Below are 13,687 nucleotides of genomic sequence, written 5' to 3'. Positions count from 1 at the left end.
CTATACTGGCTTTTTCCTCATTTTTTTTCTCAGACCAGTAGGCAGGAGACTGCATGCCCAACATTTCAGCACCCCATGAGGCCCTCGACCTCCTCATCTCTCTCAATCACCGGTCTGGCCCGTGTCAGGTCCAAGAGCCTAAAGGACATGAGCCATGCGACTCACCTAGCACTGCGCCCCAGCGCCACAATTCGCGACCACAGCCGCACAAGCTGCCCTTTGCTCCAGCCAAGCCGAGCAGCCTAAAGCAGTGGTCCCTGCCACAACATTTCCTCGGCCCATGCTGAGCCGACTCCTGGCCCTTACCAGCCGACGTGTCGCACCACCCGACGGTTACCCCACGACAGCGCTATCCAAGAAGAAGACAAGAAGAAATTAAGTTTTTTTTTTACATTGGTGCGGCACAGAGAAGACGAAGAAAGCAACGAAAGACAATCCTTTGTACGGGCAAGATGTAGAAGATTGCTAGAGGAGGGGGAACAAATATCCTCTAAACTCTCTCTCTTGTAAGGTAGAATAAATCACTCTCCAAAGTTAATTTAATAACCCATTTATGGTGGACTTAAATAGGCTTTGAGAGAAATTTATTTCCCTTTCCTAGAAGGATCTAATTTCATATTAAAGAGTGAATCTACATCAAAGCAAGAAGCAATCCTAAGTTTCCTAGAGCAAAAAGATCTCTACACTTGTTGCCCTTTCTTACGAACTGCCCAGCAGGTGTGGGGGCATTTATGGAGCCAAAAATAATCACAAGGCGACACGTGGATTTTTGGTAAAAATGACAAAGTCACCCCTGAGACACACTGGTTGTCCTAGGCGCGAGCAGTGGACAATTAGCCAAGAGTGTCCAAAATAGGTAACAAATTCCAAATCATCTCATCCATCCTCATCTTAGGTAATTACTTCATAACCTATAAATTATTCCATATAAATGGAGATTAATTCCTAATTAATCAATTAATCACCAATTAAATCACCCATTTTCACACAAAAAACCTTTAAGGGCCGGCCACCTCCATTTCCTATATATATGACCCTATTTTCTCTAAAAAGCCGGTTCCACACTCTTACAAAACTCCCAAAAACTCTCCAAACACTTCTCTCTAAATTCTAACTTTGGCATTGGAGGTTCTTCGGCCAAAGCCCCCCATTCATTATGGGTGCGTGAGGCTCTTGGCCTTAACCCTAAGGTGTTAATTGTTTTGTAGGTGCAATTTTGGTCCAATAAGAAGGAGGCAGAAATTTGCATCCACAATGATGACCCACAACTGTTTGCTCGGAGGATGATGGTGGATGGGAAGAAAGTGACGATTTTCTCTGTTGATTTTGAGCCATAAGCCAATCCTTTTAATATTTCATGTACCAGACGAAGAGATGAAGATGCTAAAGAAGAAAGAAACAATGAATCTGCACCAACTGCATTTTTAATTGAATTTTCTAATTTTTGACATTTTTAAATATGAATATTTCTTAATACTATAATATTTAATTAATGTTTCAATTGAGTTGGCAGAGAAGTAGGTCCCATGTTTACCACGTCAGTATTTATAGGAAAATTAACGAATGATTGACATTGCAATGAATTGGCAAATTGATGTATGACATTGCAATGTTTAAAAGATGGGGTATGAAATTGTAGTGCAACTCATAGTTGAGGTAATTTTATGTAATTTACTCTTAAAATTAAATTCCAGTTGCCTAGAAGTGTGGCACGCATATAGTTAAGCTACTACGCACACATTTTCTTTTCAAAATTAAGGACAAACCACTTTCTTACAATCACTCTCGATCACAACATCAAGGAGGCTGAGTCTTTTTCCCAACTTAACTTTCACCAAGACAGCTTCCACCTCCACCTCCTCAAGAGTTGTACGAGATGAGTGAAAAAATTCACCTTCAAGTGAAGACCCCCGATAGTGGGATGTGGTCCAATATCCAAGTGGATAGGATGTTGGGTTTTTCTTCATGCATTAGCATCTTTATTACTATTACCAAATCAAATGACCGTAAAAGGATGAATTCTCTCTTTCGAATCATTAAATCCCATAAAGGATAAATTAACTCTTAGGAATCCTAAAAATGATTGTTCTGATGTATCATGTAAATTCTTTTAAATGCAAAAATAAAAAAATTCTTTGTGGTGGAACAAAATATCTCTCATTTCCCCCTCGAATAAATTCTTAGACACCAAAGGCCTCTGCCCTTCCATCCCTTGGATAGATAGAGGGGAGGGCAGAGCTTTTGGTTTGTCATGTTGTCAAAGAGTTGAACAATGGTTTTTCATGTTGTCAAAAAGTTGAACAATGAAAATAGATAGCGAGTGCCTGATCGAATTGATCGGGTCATGTAGGAACAAGGTTCAAGTCTACCGGTCTGTTAGGATGCCTCAGCTGCATACATCACTGCACTTCCACTTGACACCTATCGTAATGATAAACGGCTCGTCTCGCCGTGACCTTCTCTTGAATCCTCAAAACTTCTGTCGCTCTACCCCCGCAGGGTTCGAAACTCTTCCTCCTTAAATTATTGTAGGGAAATTTTATTTAAATCCATTTACCTCTCTTTACATCAAATTTACTCTTTACACCCATATTATTTTTAAGAGTTTTTATCACAAGTAGTCCTTGAAATTGACCCATACCATCAAGATGGTCCTTGAAAATGAAAATCAATCAATGTAGTTCCTGAATATGAGTGTTGCAAATCAATATAGTCCTTCCATTAGAATTCCGTTAAAATTTATGTTAATATGTTTATGTGGCACATAGGTGGACCCACAAGCCTATTAAATATAGCCACATGGATAAATTATTGAAAACTTGATAAAAGTCTAATCTAAAAACATTTAAAACTAGATTCAAAATGATTAAATAGAAAAATCAAAAGTTGTTCAACAAAATAAGAAGCCCAGGTCCTGAGAACAATGATGTCAGGGGTGGGGTGCAGGTGGGAAGATGGTGGCTGTGGTGGGAAAGATGGCAGGGGAGTTGGCAAATTAAGAAGCCTAGGTTCTGATTATTATCATTGTCGTAATACACATTTCACACGCACCGGATGTATCCGTTGCTACAACTATCATCCAGCTCCTGCTTCTCAAGCCGCGGAGCCCCTAATTTTGCTTCTTCTTATTATGGCTTCGATGCTTTTATTGGCTAATGAGCAAGTGAAGTTTTGGTTGTTGGTGTCGCATATCATATGCGGTCGGCAACAGAGTTGCTCTGGATGGTGGTGCAAGCGGAGAAGGGTAGTCGTGGTGTTTGAAGAAGAAGATGAGAATTGTTGTTTGGCGGCTTGGTTCGAAGAAGAAGAAGAAGCCGAGAAGGTGTCTTCTTTTTTTTGAACAACTTTTAGTTTTATTGTATAGGTTTTACTGATTTATTTATGTGGGTTCACATACGTGCCACATAAGCATACTAACATAAATTTTAACGATATTCTAACGGAAAAACTACATTAATTCATGACACCCATATTCAGGCACTACATTGATTGATTTTCATTTTCAGGAACCATCTTGATGGTATGGGTCAATTTCAGGAACTACTTGTGATAAAAACCATATTTTTAATTAAACTATCAATATCTCTTTAAACCTAAATTTATTATCTAAATTACCCTCACAAACTCAATTCAATATGTCAATTTATCTTTTACACCCATATGAAAAATAAAAAAACCAAAAAATCAAAGCAATCTCTTCTCTAACGTTCTCTTCTTCCAACAATTGCTTTTGATGGAGTCTCCATCATCCTTTACAGCGTTGCTCTCTCAACTTGTTTGTATTTGTCAAGACTTGATAGTGTTGGTCAATTTTCTCATTAGATTTGTTGAAGGGAGTCCTTGAATTGCTGCTTAATCATTCGTTTCACTGCAAGAGCCAGTTTCTAATATAATTGCAGCACAATGCATGTTCTTATTTGACATATCCTGGGTAGAATTTAAAGACTTAAGTTGTTCAAGATGTTTTTGAAATTAGGCTCACGTGCATCATATGTGTTGCATACAAGCTTATGTTCCCATTGTCACATCCCGACCTGGGGTGGATTACTTCCCGGGCCCGCTCCACCACCGTAGCACGATATTGTCCGCTTTGGGCTTACCATTCCCTGACGGTTTTATTTTTGGGAACTCACGAGCAACTTCCCAATGGGTCACCCATCATAAGATTGCTCTAGCCCCCTTCTCGCTTAACTTCGGAGTTCCGATGGAACCCGAAGCCAGTGAGCTCCCAAAAGGCCTCGTGCTAGGTAGGGATGGGAATATACATATAAGGATCACTCCCCTGAGTAATGTGGGATGTCACACCCATATTTACAATTTGAGCTTGCATTAAACTTTATTAAGATTTTTATTTGTTTCTTCCCTCAAATATGTCCACCTTTTAAGGGGTTGAATATGATGGGTTTGCATGTACGCCACACCCCCTCCACTCTTCCTCTGTATAGAAAAGGAAGAGAAAACTCCTTCCTTTTCCCGTCCACTCCATGGGTTTCCATTTCAGCGACTTAGTATAGATTGTCGATAGTTCAAAATTACTATCCATCCATACAAAAGGGCTTGTTTTTCACTATGAGAGTGTCTTATGATTTTTGTCATAATAGAACGTAAAAGAATGATATGTGATGGTGATGGTTAGGTCTGTTATTGGGTGTGTGCTTATAATCTTATTTGTATTATTAGTTTCATTTTGTACTTTATAGTAATTATGCAATAAAGTAATAAAGTAATTTTACGTTTACAGTTTAAGTTGGGAGTAGAGAGAAGTTACATGGGTTCAAATAAAATTTATCATTATTGTATTATTTGAATCCTCTCAGTTCCCCTTAATAATAACAAAATTAAAAAAAAGAAAAAAAGACCCTTGATAGTCTCTCAATATCACACCAATATATACCCACTATATTTATCTATTATATATAAAGAGAGAAGAAAAGGTGAATAGTGTTTTGGTGTCATCAAGCTTCAATGAAAATAATTGGACAAAAATGCCCGCAAAACAAAAAACTTCAAAGGCATTCCAAAATAATGCATCAAATAAGGTAAGAGCATTTTCATCATTTTAATAGTATTTTTTTAATAATTAAATTATTTTGTGTTTTTTTTTTTAAATTAGTACCTCACAATAAGTTAACAATAATTTGATTCAATTTATCTATTTCTAAACATGTTCAAAACATCTTAAGAGACGTGTAATGTTGGTAATTAAAAAAAAAATCATTCACACGCGGATAATAATATGATTAAATTAGTTGTCAAATGATTTTTTTTTTTTTTTTGTAACAAACGATATTATCTATACTAAGGGGGAAGGATGTGGGTTTAGCCTCACAATGGGCTAGCAATAATGTGATTCAATCAGTTGTTTATTAAATATTATTTTCTCTATTTTAAACACGTTCAAAACATCTTAAGAGAAGTGTAATGCCGGTTATAAAAAAAATCTTTCGCACGCAGTTAATTATGTATCTTTCGCACGCAGTTAATCTTTCCCACATCGCCTAGGGGTGTGATCCTTATATGTATATTCTCATCCCTACCTAGCACGAGGCCTTTTGGGAGCTCACTGGCTTCGGGTTCCGTAGGAACTCCGAAGTTAAGCGAGAAGGGGGCTAGAGCACTCACAGGATGGGTGACCCACTGGGAAGTTGCTCGTGAGTTCCCAAAAACAAAACCGTGAGGGCATGGTCGGGGCCCAAAGCGGACAATATCGTGCTACGGTGGTGGAGTGGGCCCGGGAAGTGATCCGTCTCGGGCCGGGATGTGACAATTTGGTATCAGAGCCTAACCCTGGTCGGTGTGTGCCGACGAGGACGTCGGGCCCCTAAGGGGGGTGGATTGTGACATCCCACATCGCCTAGGGGTGTGATCCTTATATGTATATTCTCATCCCTACCTAGCACGAGGCCTTTTGGGAGCTCACTGGCTTCGGGTTCCGTAGGAACTCCGAAGTTAAGCGAGAAGGGGGCTAGAGCACTCCCAGGATGGGTGACCCACTGGGAAGTTGCTCGTGAGTTCCCAAAAACAAAACCGTGAGGGCATGGTCGGGGCCCAAAGCGGACAATATCGTGTTACGGTGGTGGAGTGGGCCCGAGAAGTGATCCGTCTAGGGCTGGGATGTGACAATCTACACTAAGGTGGAGGGGTGGGCTTAGCCTTACAATGGGCTAACAATAATGTGATTCAATCAATTGTTTATTAAATATTATTTTCTCTATTCTTAATGTAAATTCTATAGAGACGATTTTATTATGTGAATTCAGCTACTTTAATTGGTTTATGAGGGGTTTCTTCTAGCATGATCTAAGATCATTCATTTACACATATATATATACATTTAAAACATGTAAGTCACGCATAGTACGTTGTGATTCAAAAAATGTCTTTTGCACGCGCTTAAGCGCGTGCATGGAGGCTAGTGATAATATAATGACGATGCGTTATCTATATACTACTAGGGATATGTAGTCAATATATAATCTACTCAAATAATGTACAATGAAGTTTTCTAAAACCTACATATTACACCGCTTCAAGATGTTACTAGTTGTGTAGCTCATGAATTCACAAGCGTGTATGGAGGCTAATGATAATATAATGACGATGCGTTATCTATATACTACTGGGGATATGTAGTCAATATATTATCTACTCAAATAATGTACAATGAAGTTTTCTAAAACCTACATATTACACCGTTTCATGATGTTACCAGTTGAGTAGCTCGTGAATTATCAGTAATACTTGGTTTCTAAATACTATTAATGTTACGTGAAGTAATAATACCACTAGATAGTGAAACTGTGAAACTGAAAAATTTGTCATCTAAACTCTCACGAGGTGCGGAGCCATTTACTTGCAGGCTGTCAAGCTGTCTCGGTTTACAACTACAGGATCCCCACTCATAACAAAAACCATGTTACTGGCGGGGCCACAGCCTCCAAACTATTTTTACCATGATTTTCATCGGTAAAAGACCATTCAATCATGTTATTCAATCATGCACCTTTGGGGGAATTTTGCTTTACCAACTCACTTTCAATTTGAATAAAATCAAATAACAATGATTGAAAATAAATCACATTTGCATGCAAAATTATTTAGTCAAGTAGATTAAATCAGTATATTTTATTCTCTGCATTTAGTTTTGAAACTCACCTGTTCATAGTTTAGACAAATTTAGTATAATAATTCTATAATCTTTCACAAAAACATGTTAAGAAATAAAAATGTTTGCCTCTTCATAGATGTAAACTAAATGCCACCAGATGATTCAGGAAACTATCATTTGGATTTGAATTTGATATATAAATACATACATATTATCTATAGATATATATAATAAGGTAAATATCAGTTTGCTACCCTCAAGTTTCATAGTTTTCAACATTTAGTACATCAAGTTTTTTTTGTCCTAGAGTCATATCTAAAGTTTTAATTTTGGGACAGTTTCATACATTCGTTAGTCAAACTATTAAGTCTATCGTTAACTGATGATGTGGCGACCATGCGGACAATGACTGGGCGCCACGTGTCATTAAAAAAAATTAATTAAATAGAAGTATTGAAAAAAAAACATAAAAAAAACCAGAACCCCTTTTTTCCTTCCCCCTTCATGTTCCTCACTGGAAAAGGGGCCAGATTCCTCGCCCTCGATTGGTGCGATAGTAAGGCCCTTGCCTCCCTCGCCCACGCCAGCTTCCATCTCCACCGCTCGCTCCATTTTCTCCTCTCTCCTCTCCTCTTTCCTCTTTCCTTTCTTGTCTTTCTATCTCATAAGTTTCTCTCTCTCTCTCTCTCTCTCTCTCTCTCTCTCTCTCTCTCAGAGTCGTGGATGGCAATTACAGGGTCGAATGAGGAGGCCGTCACGACGTGGTAGGCCTACTCGTCCCACAGCACCGAGCAATACGACGGCGTCGAGGGATTCTGCATTGGCTCCAACGAAATCGAGCAGATGAACACTGATGGAATCTCAATGGACTCCAGCTCCTCAATCATCTTTTTCAGATCCAATTTATCCGCCACAACACTGACTCTGCGGCGCCGCCCTGTTGTGCTTATGGATCAGTTAGGAAGAGAGCCTACGCATCGTCTCTCTTCCTCCGCACCCAGTGCTCCCCCTCCCTCTTCGACTCTGCACATCCACCATCTTCCTCCTCCCTCCTCTACACCCAGTGCTTCCTCTCCCTCTTCAACTCCTGCACTTCCACTTTTTTCTCACCATCACAAAACTATAAAAACAAAAAACCACATCCCAAACCATCAAAAATTAGAAACCCACGGAATTCAACATCATCAAATTCAAAAATTGAAAACCGATGGTGAAAAATATGGTGCGGGTCAACCCAGATCTGGGTTTGGAGTTGGATCGCGATGGGTTCACTCCCCTGCATCTGGGTGTGATCAAGGAACGAGCTGTGGTTGTGGCCGAGTCAAACCAGTGGCGACTCGGATTTTGACTCAGGGAGGTGAGGGTGGGTTGTACTTGTGTGTGAAGCATCATAGGCTGGACGTGATTGGTGGAATGTTCAGGGAGAGGGAATTGAATGTGGGTGTGCAGAAAAGAGAAATGGAGGGTGGGGATCGAGGGTTGAGGTAGGAATGGTGCGAGAGAAAAAGTGTTGGGGGGTGGGAGAAAGGGTGGGTGATGGGAGGGTCGGAGGGTGGGCACGGGTGGGATTTAGGGAAGACAAAGGGGTGGGTGATGGGAAGGTGGGAGGGTGGGCACGGGTGGGATTTGGGGAAGAAGGGTTTTTTTTTTTAAATTATTTAAATTAATTAAATTATTTTATTTTATAAATAATTTATTTTTAATTTCCACATGGATGACACATGGCACCCAGTCATTATCCACATAGGCGCCACATCATCGGTTAATGGCAGACTTAACAGTTTGACTAACGGATGTATAAGACTGTCCCAAAATTAACATTTTATGTATGACTCTGGGATGAAAAAAACTTGATGTACTAAATGTTGAAAACTACGAAACTTGACAGTAGTAAACTGAGATGTACCCTATATAATATATACTCATTGCTCAAAAAGTGAGCAATGGTGTAACTAATAAATTACATTATACACTCATTGCTCAAAAAGCTTTTCTGAAAAATGGCATTTGCCTAAACACTTTGAATCAGCTCTTCTTGTGAAACTATATGGAGCAAAACACAAGCTATAGAATCAGAAAACAATGTAGAGTAATACCCTGTGTATTTAATTGGATAACTTTGTCACCGTTTGCAATGGCCGGCTACTGAATGACTGCAAGAACCGTCACCCGCGTCAAACTTTGGTGAAATTGGCACTGTTTTTATTCCCAAACCCTGCAATGCCTCTTTCGTACCCACTGCTATCACCTGGTTCAGTTACCTGCTTCTCTTTCAGCCCATTTTTCACATTGTCACCATCCAAGTGCCCTGCGTCCCTTTTGGATCTACGATCCTAAAATAAGTGTTTCACGAAACTTGATCAATAACGAAACTGAAATCTAGATGAGAGAAATAATAGCATCAGAGGGGATAGATATGATTAGTCACTTTACTGCATCCAACATAAAAGTATAACCAGTGCCAAATGAAATCAAATGAGAGAGAGACAGAGAGAACATAAATTGATTTTCAATCAGAAATGCATACATCTTTGAATGGGGACTCTTCAGCTTCTAGCATATGTACAATATGTCCCAATTTTGGCCGCTTCTGTGAATTTGGATCCACACAACGTAAAGCTACAAGAAGAACCCGCTTCAATGCCCTGGAAGAAGGCTTCTCAGGTAACTTGGGATCCAATACTGCTTCTGCATTTCTGTCAGCAACCATTTTCTTAAGCCAATCCACTAAGTTCACCTGAAAATCTCGCATTTAATTAAAAGTAACATCAAAGGAAACTCAGGAAAGAAAGAAAACCAGAAACCATTAGAGAGGTTATCTTAAGGATTCAGACCTCTTCTGGAGGCCGGCTATAATCAACTGGATTCCTTCCCGATAGTATCTCCATGAGAAGAATCCCAAAACTATACACATCACTTCTCTCATTCAACATGCCCGTACTCGCATACTCGGGAGCAACATAGCTTCAACAGGCAGAAACAGATTATTATCGCATCAACACAAGAAAATGTAAGCGCACAAACATACATATATGCACATGGAGGGTCCACCATACCCAAATGTTCCCATGACACGCGTCGTGATGTAGCTCGTCTCAGAACCAATGAGCTTAGCAAGGCCAAAATCTGACACCTTGGCATTCCAATGCTTGTCAAGTAAAATGTTGCTCGATTTTATATCACGGTGAATAACCTTGGGTTCCAGTCCTTCATGAAGGTATGTTAACCTACAAAATGAAATCAGTTATGATGAATGCCACCGATGAAGGCGGGGAAAGAAGAAAAAAATCAAGGAACAAAAGCATGTGAATTCTAAATTGATCTGCATTGTTACCCTTTCGCGGTTCCCAGTATGATATTCATTCGGATCTCCCAAGTAAGCGGACTGCAAGGCCCTACATCCCCATGAAGCCACTGTTCTAGGTTCCCATTGTTGACATACTCGTACACAAGCATCCTATCAACATAAACGCGGTTAAAAGATTTTGAGTCGATATTCTGATTGCTGTAGACTTAATAAACTATAATTACGAGATCAAAAGCTACACTTGAGACAATGAAGATAGAGTGTAATTAGGCAAAAAAACAGAGTACCTATGAGCTCCTTCAGCACAGAAGCCAAGCAATCTCACTAAATTCTTATGCCGAACTCGTCCGATTGCCTCCACTTCAACCTTGAACTCCCTCTCAGCTTGCCCCCTTTAAAATAACCCAACTTCTAATCCATTAATTTAATTACAAAAGCTCACTTTATCACAGTCATCAATCAATTACTCAATTAGTACAACACAAATTCTAACAAAGTCAAATAAACCAAAAACAAAATAAACCTCATTATAAAAGAACTTAGGGCGGGTTTGAAATTGCTTCTCTGGAAAACACTTTTTCTCGTAAGCATTTATGCTGGAAGTTCTTTTATTACGAACACAATCAAATTTTTATTCACAATCCAAGTGCTACCCGGAAAAAAATTTGGAAGTGCTTAAAGTGAAGTGCATCCTGAAGACGCATTTAAATTGAATTCAAAGAAAGCACCTGTTGTTCAGCAAGTTCTTGACAGCAACCTGAGTTTTATCCTCCAAAACACCATGGTAAACAATCCCATACCCTCCTTCCCCAATAACGTTGTCATCCACAAACCCATTGGTCGCAACCTCGAGCTCTCTCAGAGTGTACCAATGCCCCCACCCCAAGTGAGAAACTTCGGGTCCCACCATACCCGCCTGCTCAACCGCACGCGCCTCCCCGCTTCCATGCGAAGAAGAGGACCGAATTGGGTAAGTAATCCGGTGGTCCTTCCCAATCTCAATGTGCACTTTCTGGTACCCAATTGGGCCCTCTTCCTCCGTCGGCTTCAGCAAGTGTTGCCTTTCGATTCTGGGAACTGGGTCGGGCTCCGGGTACGAGTAAGCTTGGGTTTGGGTCCGGCCATGGTCGACCCGGATCTCCTGGATCTCTTTGAAGACGATTGGTGTTGTGGGTTTTGCTAAAGTTTTGTTCTTGGATCGCTTGGCGGCGAACCAGAGAGAAATGAGGACGAGGAGGAGCACGAAGGCGGCGCCGACGCAGACTCCGACGACAATCCAGAGACGGAGGCCGAAGATTAAGGTCTGCTCGGAAAGCTGCTCGCTCATGGGCTCTTGTGTTACATCCGACATTTAGAATTCTGGTGCTTTTTTCATAAGTGCTTGTGTGAAGAAGCTGTGAGAGGAGAGGGAGGAGGAATAGTTATGGCAGCTGGCGTGATGGGACTATTTGGAATCGGAAAAAGATGTGCGTGTCTGTCTGCAAGTAGAGAGTGAGAGTGGAATTGCTGCTGCTGCTTTCGAGTGAAAAGGTAACTACGCGCGCGGTTGGATTTGGTAGTTCGTTGGAGAGCTTCCTCAAATGCATTCAATGTGCAAAAATAGTAACTTCACCCATGGAATTCATTGCTTAAGCACCAATTTAAGGAGAATAAGAGGATTTGCTTAATAGTGTTGTGATGTAATATAAAGTAAAGGAAATCGGTCGTTTGTTCTAAACATTCTTTCTTTAGTTAAAAATCTAATTTTGTCACTTAGGGTCAGTTTGGGATTTGATTCTGCTGTACTTTAAAAATGATTAGCTACAAAATAAAACAGTTGAGCGTTTGATAAACTTTATTTTTAAAAGTATTGGAAGTATCAAAAGCAGTATACAAAAATGATAAATAATATTATTGTTTAAAATTAATGAACTTATTACATGAATTAAAAATATTTTAATAGCTCAACTCTGCTTTTTATTAAAACAGTTTCTAAAAGAAACTTACATGCTATTTTCAAAGATATTAGGGTTAGCCTACTTGTGATCAAGTAGAGTGACAAACTTTTAAAATAACATAAACGTGCCATATATGTTAGCTAATGCTCTAAGTTAGCTAGTTGTCAACCTTTTCATTATATATTTTATTAATTTATTTTTAGGGTAAATTGTTATTTGACTTCTTGAACTATTACCTGAGTAAAATTGATTCCCAAAACTATTTTTATGATAAATTAGCCCTTTGAACTGTTTGAAATTAGCCAATTAACCCGTTGTCAGTAGATTCCATCCACTATTTCGTTAAATTGAAGGGCAAATTAGTCTTTCCGTCATTAATTCTTCTTATCAACCATAACCGCCAATAAAATTATGACATATGGACACAAAATAATGAGTAACGACAATGGAAAATGGTCTGTTATGTAAACGTTCGATTTTTTTACATTTTCTTATTATGCTATATGTTTTATACATTATCTTGTGTCCATATGTCATAATTTTATTGTTTGTTATCATTAACAAGTAAGAATTGATGATGAAATGACTAATTTACCCTTGAATTTGATGGAATGATGAACGGAATCTAACGGTAAGGGGTTAATTGACTGATTTTAAATAGTTCAGGGGGTTAATTTACCAAAAATAAATAGTTCAGAGGATCATATTCAATTAGGGTAATAGTTCAAGGGGTTAAACCGCATTTTACCCTTATTTTTATATACAAGTGACATTGAGAAAAGACTATATTAGATCTTAAGTACATGTGCGGATACTCTTAAACACCTTAAATTATGAATCTCTTGATTCTTGGTCTCGTGATATTTCCGATATTTGAAGAGGTTCAAAGTTTCGCACTTCCAACTATCAAAGGGTTATGTAAACAATTGGTAAATGGGGTTTGTGCATTGTCAGGAAAAATATATACAAACATTGATATATTTTTTTGTCAGAGAAAGGAGAGAACTGTTGGCGAATAAAATCTTACATTGTTCATATGACAAGGTAATATATAATTAATACATGAGAATTTGCATTCTTAATATTACCGAGACATTTTATGATAAAACATAACACATAATTATAGGTGGTTAAATTAGAACACTATCGGTAATGGTTATGGTGAACCATGTTGAGCCTATAAACGACCATGGATCGAAGTTTTGTTGGTTTGAAGATAAACACTCGACTATTACAAGACTTGTAAGTTTAAAGATATATAATCTACTATTCACTATAAGTCTCATAATAAGTGTTGATAATTAGTTGGTAGCTTTCCTTTGTATGAAAGATATA

The 13,687-nt window shown here is 38.9% G+C and overlaps 1 protein-coding gene across 2 annotated transcripts; it reads right to left on the bottom strand.

Annotated features, from left to right (window-relative positions):
- Nucleotides 1–7,269: 7,269 nt before the first annotated feature.
- LOC137746618 (putative serine/threonine-protein kinase At1g01540) lies at nt 7,270–12,029 on the bottom strand. 2 transcript variants are annotated; one of them, XR_015956414.1, is made up of 8 exons: nt 11,144–11,904; nt 10,703–10,807; nt 10,443–10,565; nt 10,165–10,335; nt 9,943–10,072; nt 9,636–9,845; nt 9,205–9,441; nt 7,270–8,228 (listed from the first exon to the last, which is right to left on the bottom strand). XR_015956414.1 is itself a non-coding variant. In XM_068486625.2 (7 exons), exons 1-7 carry the CDS (start codon nt 11,764–11,766, stop codon nt 9,283–9,285), a joined length of 1,521 nt encoding a protein of 506 aa, XP_068342726.2. In that variant the 5' UTR covers nt 11,767–12,029; the 3' UTR covers nt 8,990–9,282. The 2 variants fall into 2 exon arrangements, 1 of the variants encoding a protein (XP_068342726.2); XM_068486625.2 differs by lacking the exon at nt 7,270–8,228 and having other exon boundaries at nt 8,990–9,441; nt 11,144–12,029.
- Nucleotides 12,030–13,687: the final 1,658 nt, after the last annotated feature.

The sequence above is a fragment of the Pyrus communis genome, chromosome 2, assembly GCF_041283825.1.
Source record: "Pyrus communis isolate YQ-2024b chromosome 2, ASM4128382v1, whole genome shotgun sequence".
NCBI classification, from domain to species: Eukaryota; Viridiplantae; Streptophyta; class Magnoliopsida; order Rosales; family Rosaceae; genus Pyrus; species Pyrus communis.
The sequence above is the reverse complement of the archived record's forward strand: the minus strand, read 5'-3'. Positions and strand labels throughout refer to the sequence as shown.

What these genes read in the sequence shown, in the direction of transcription:
- LOC137746618 (XM_068486625.2), bottom strand. Translation starts at nt 11,766, where the DNA reads ATGTCGGATGTAACACAAGAGCCCATGAGCGAGCAGCTTTCCGAGCAG. An exon ending in ATAGCCGGCCTCCAGAAGAG is followed by an intron (nt 9,846 to 9,942) that starts GTCTGAATCCTT and finishes CGAGATTTTCAG; the next exon opens with GTGAACTTAGTGGATTGGCT. An exon ending in AAGAGTCCCCATTCAAAGAT is followed by an intron (nt 9,442 to 9,635) that starts GTATGCATTTCT and finishes CACTTATTTTAG; the next exon opens with GATCGTAGATCCAAAAGGGA.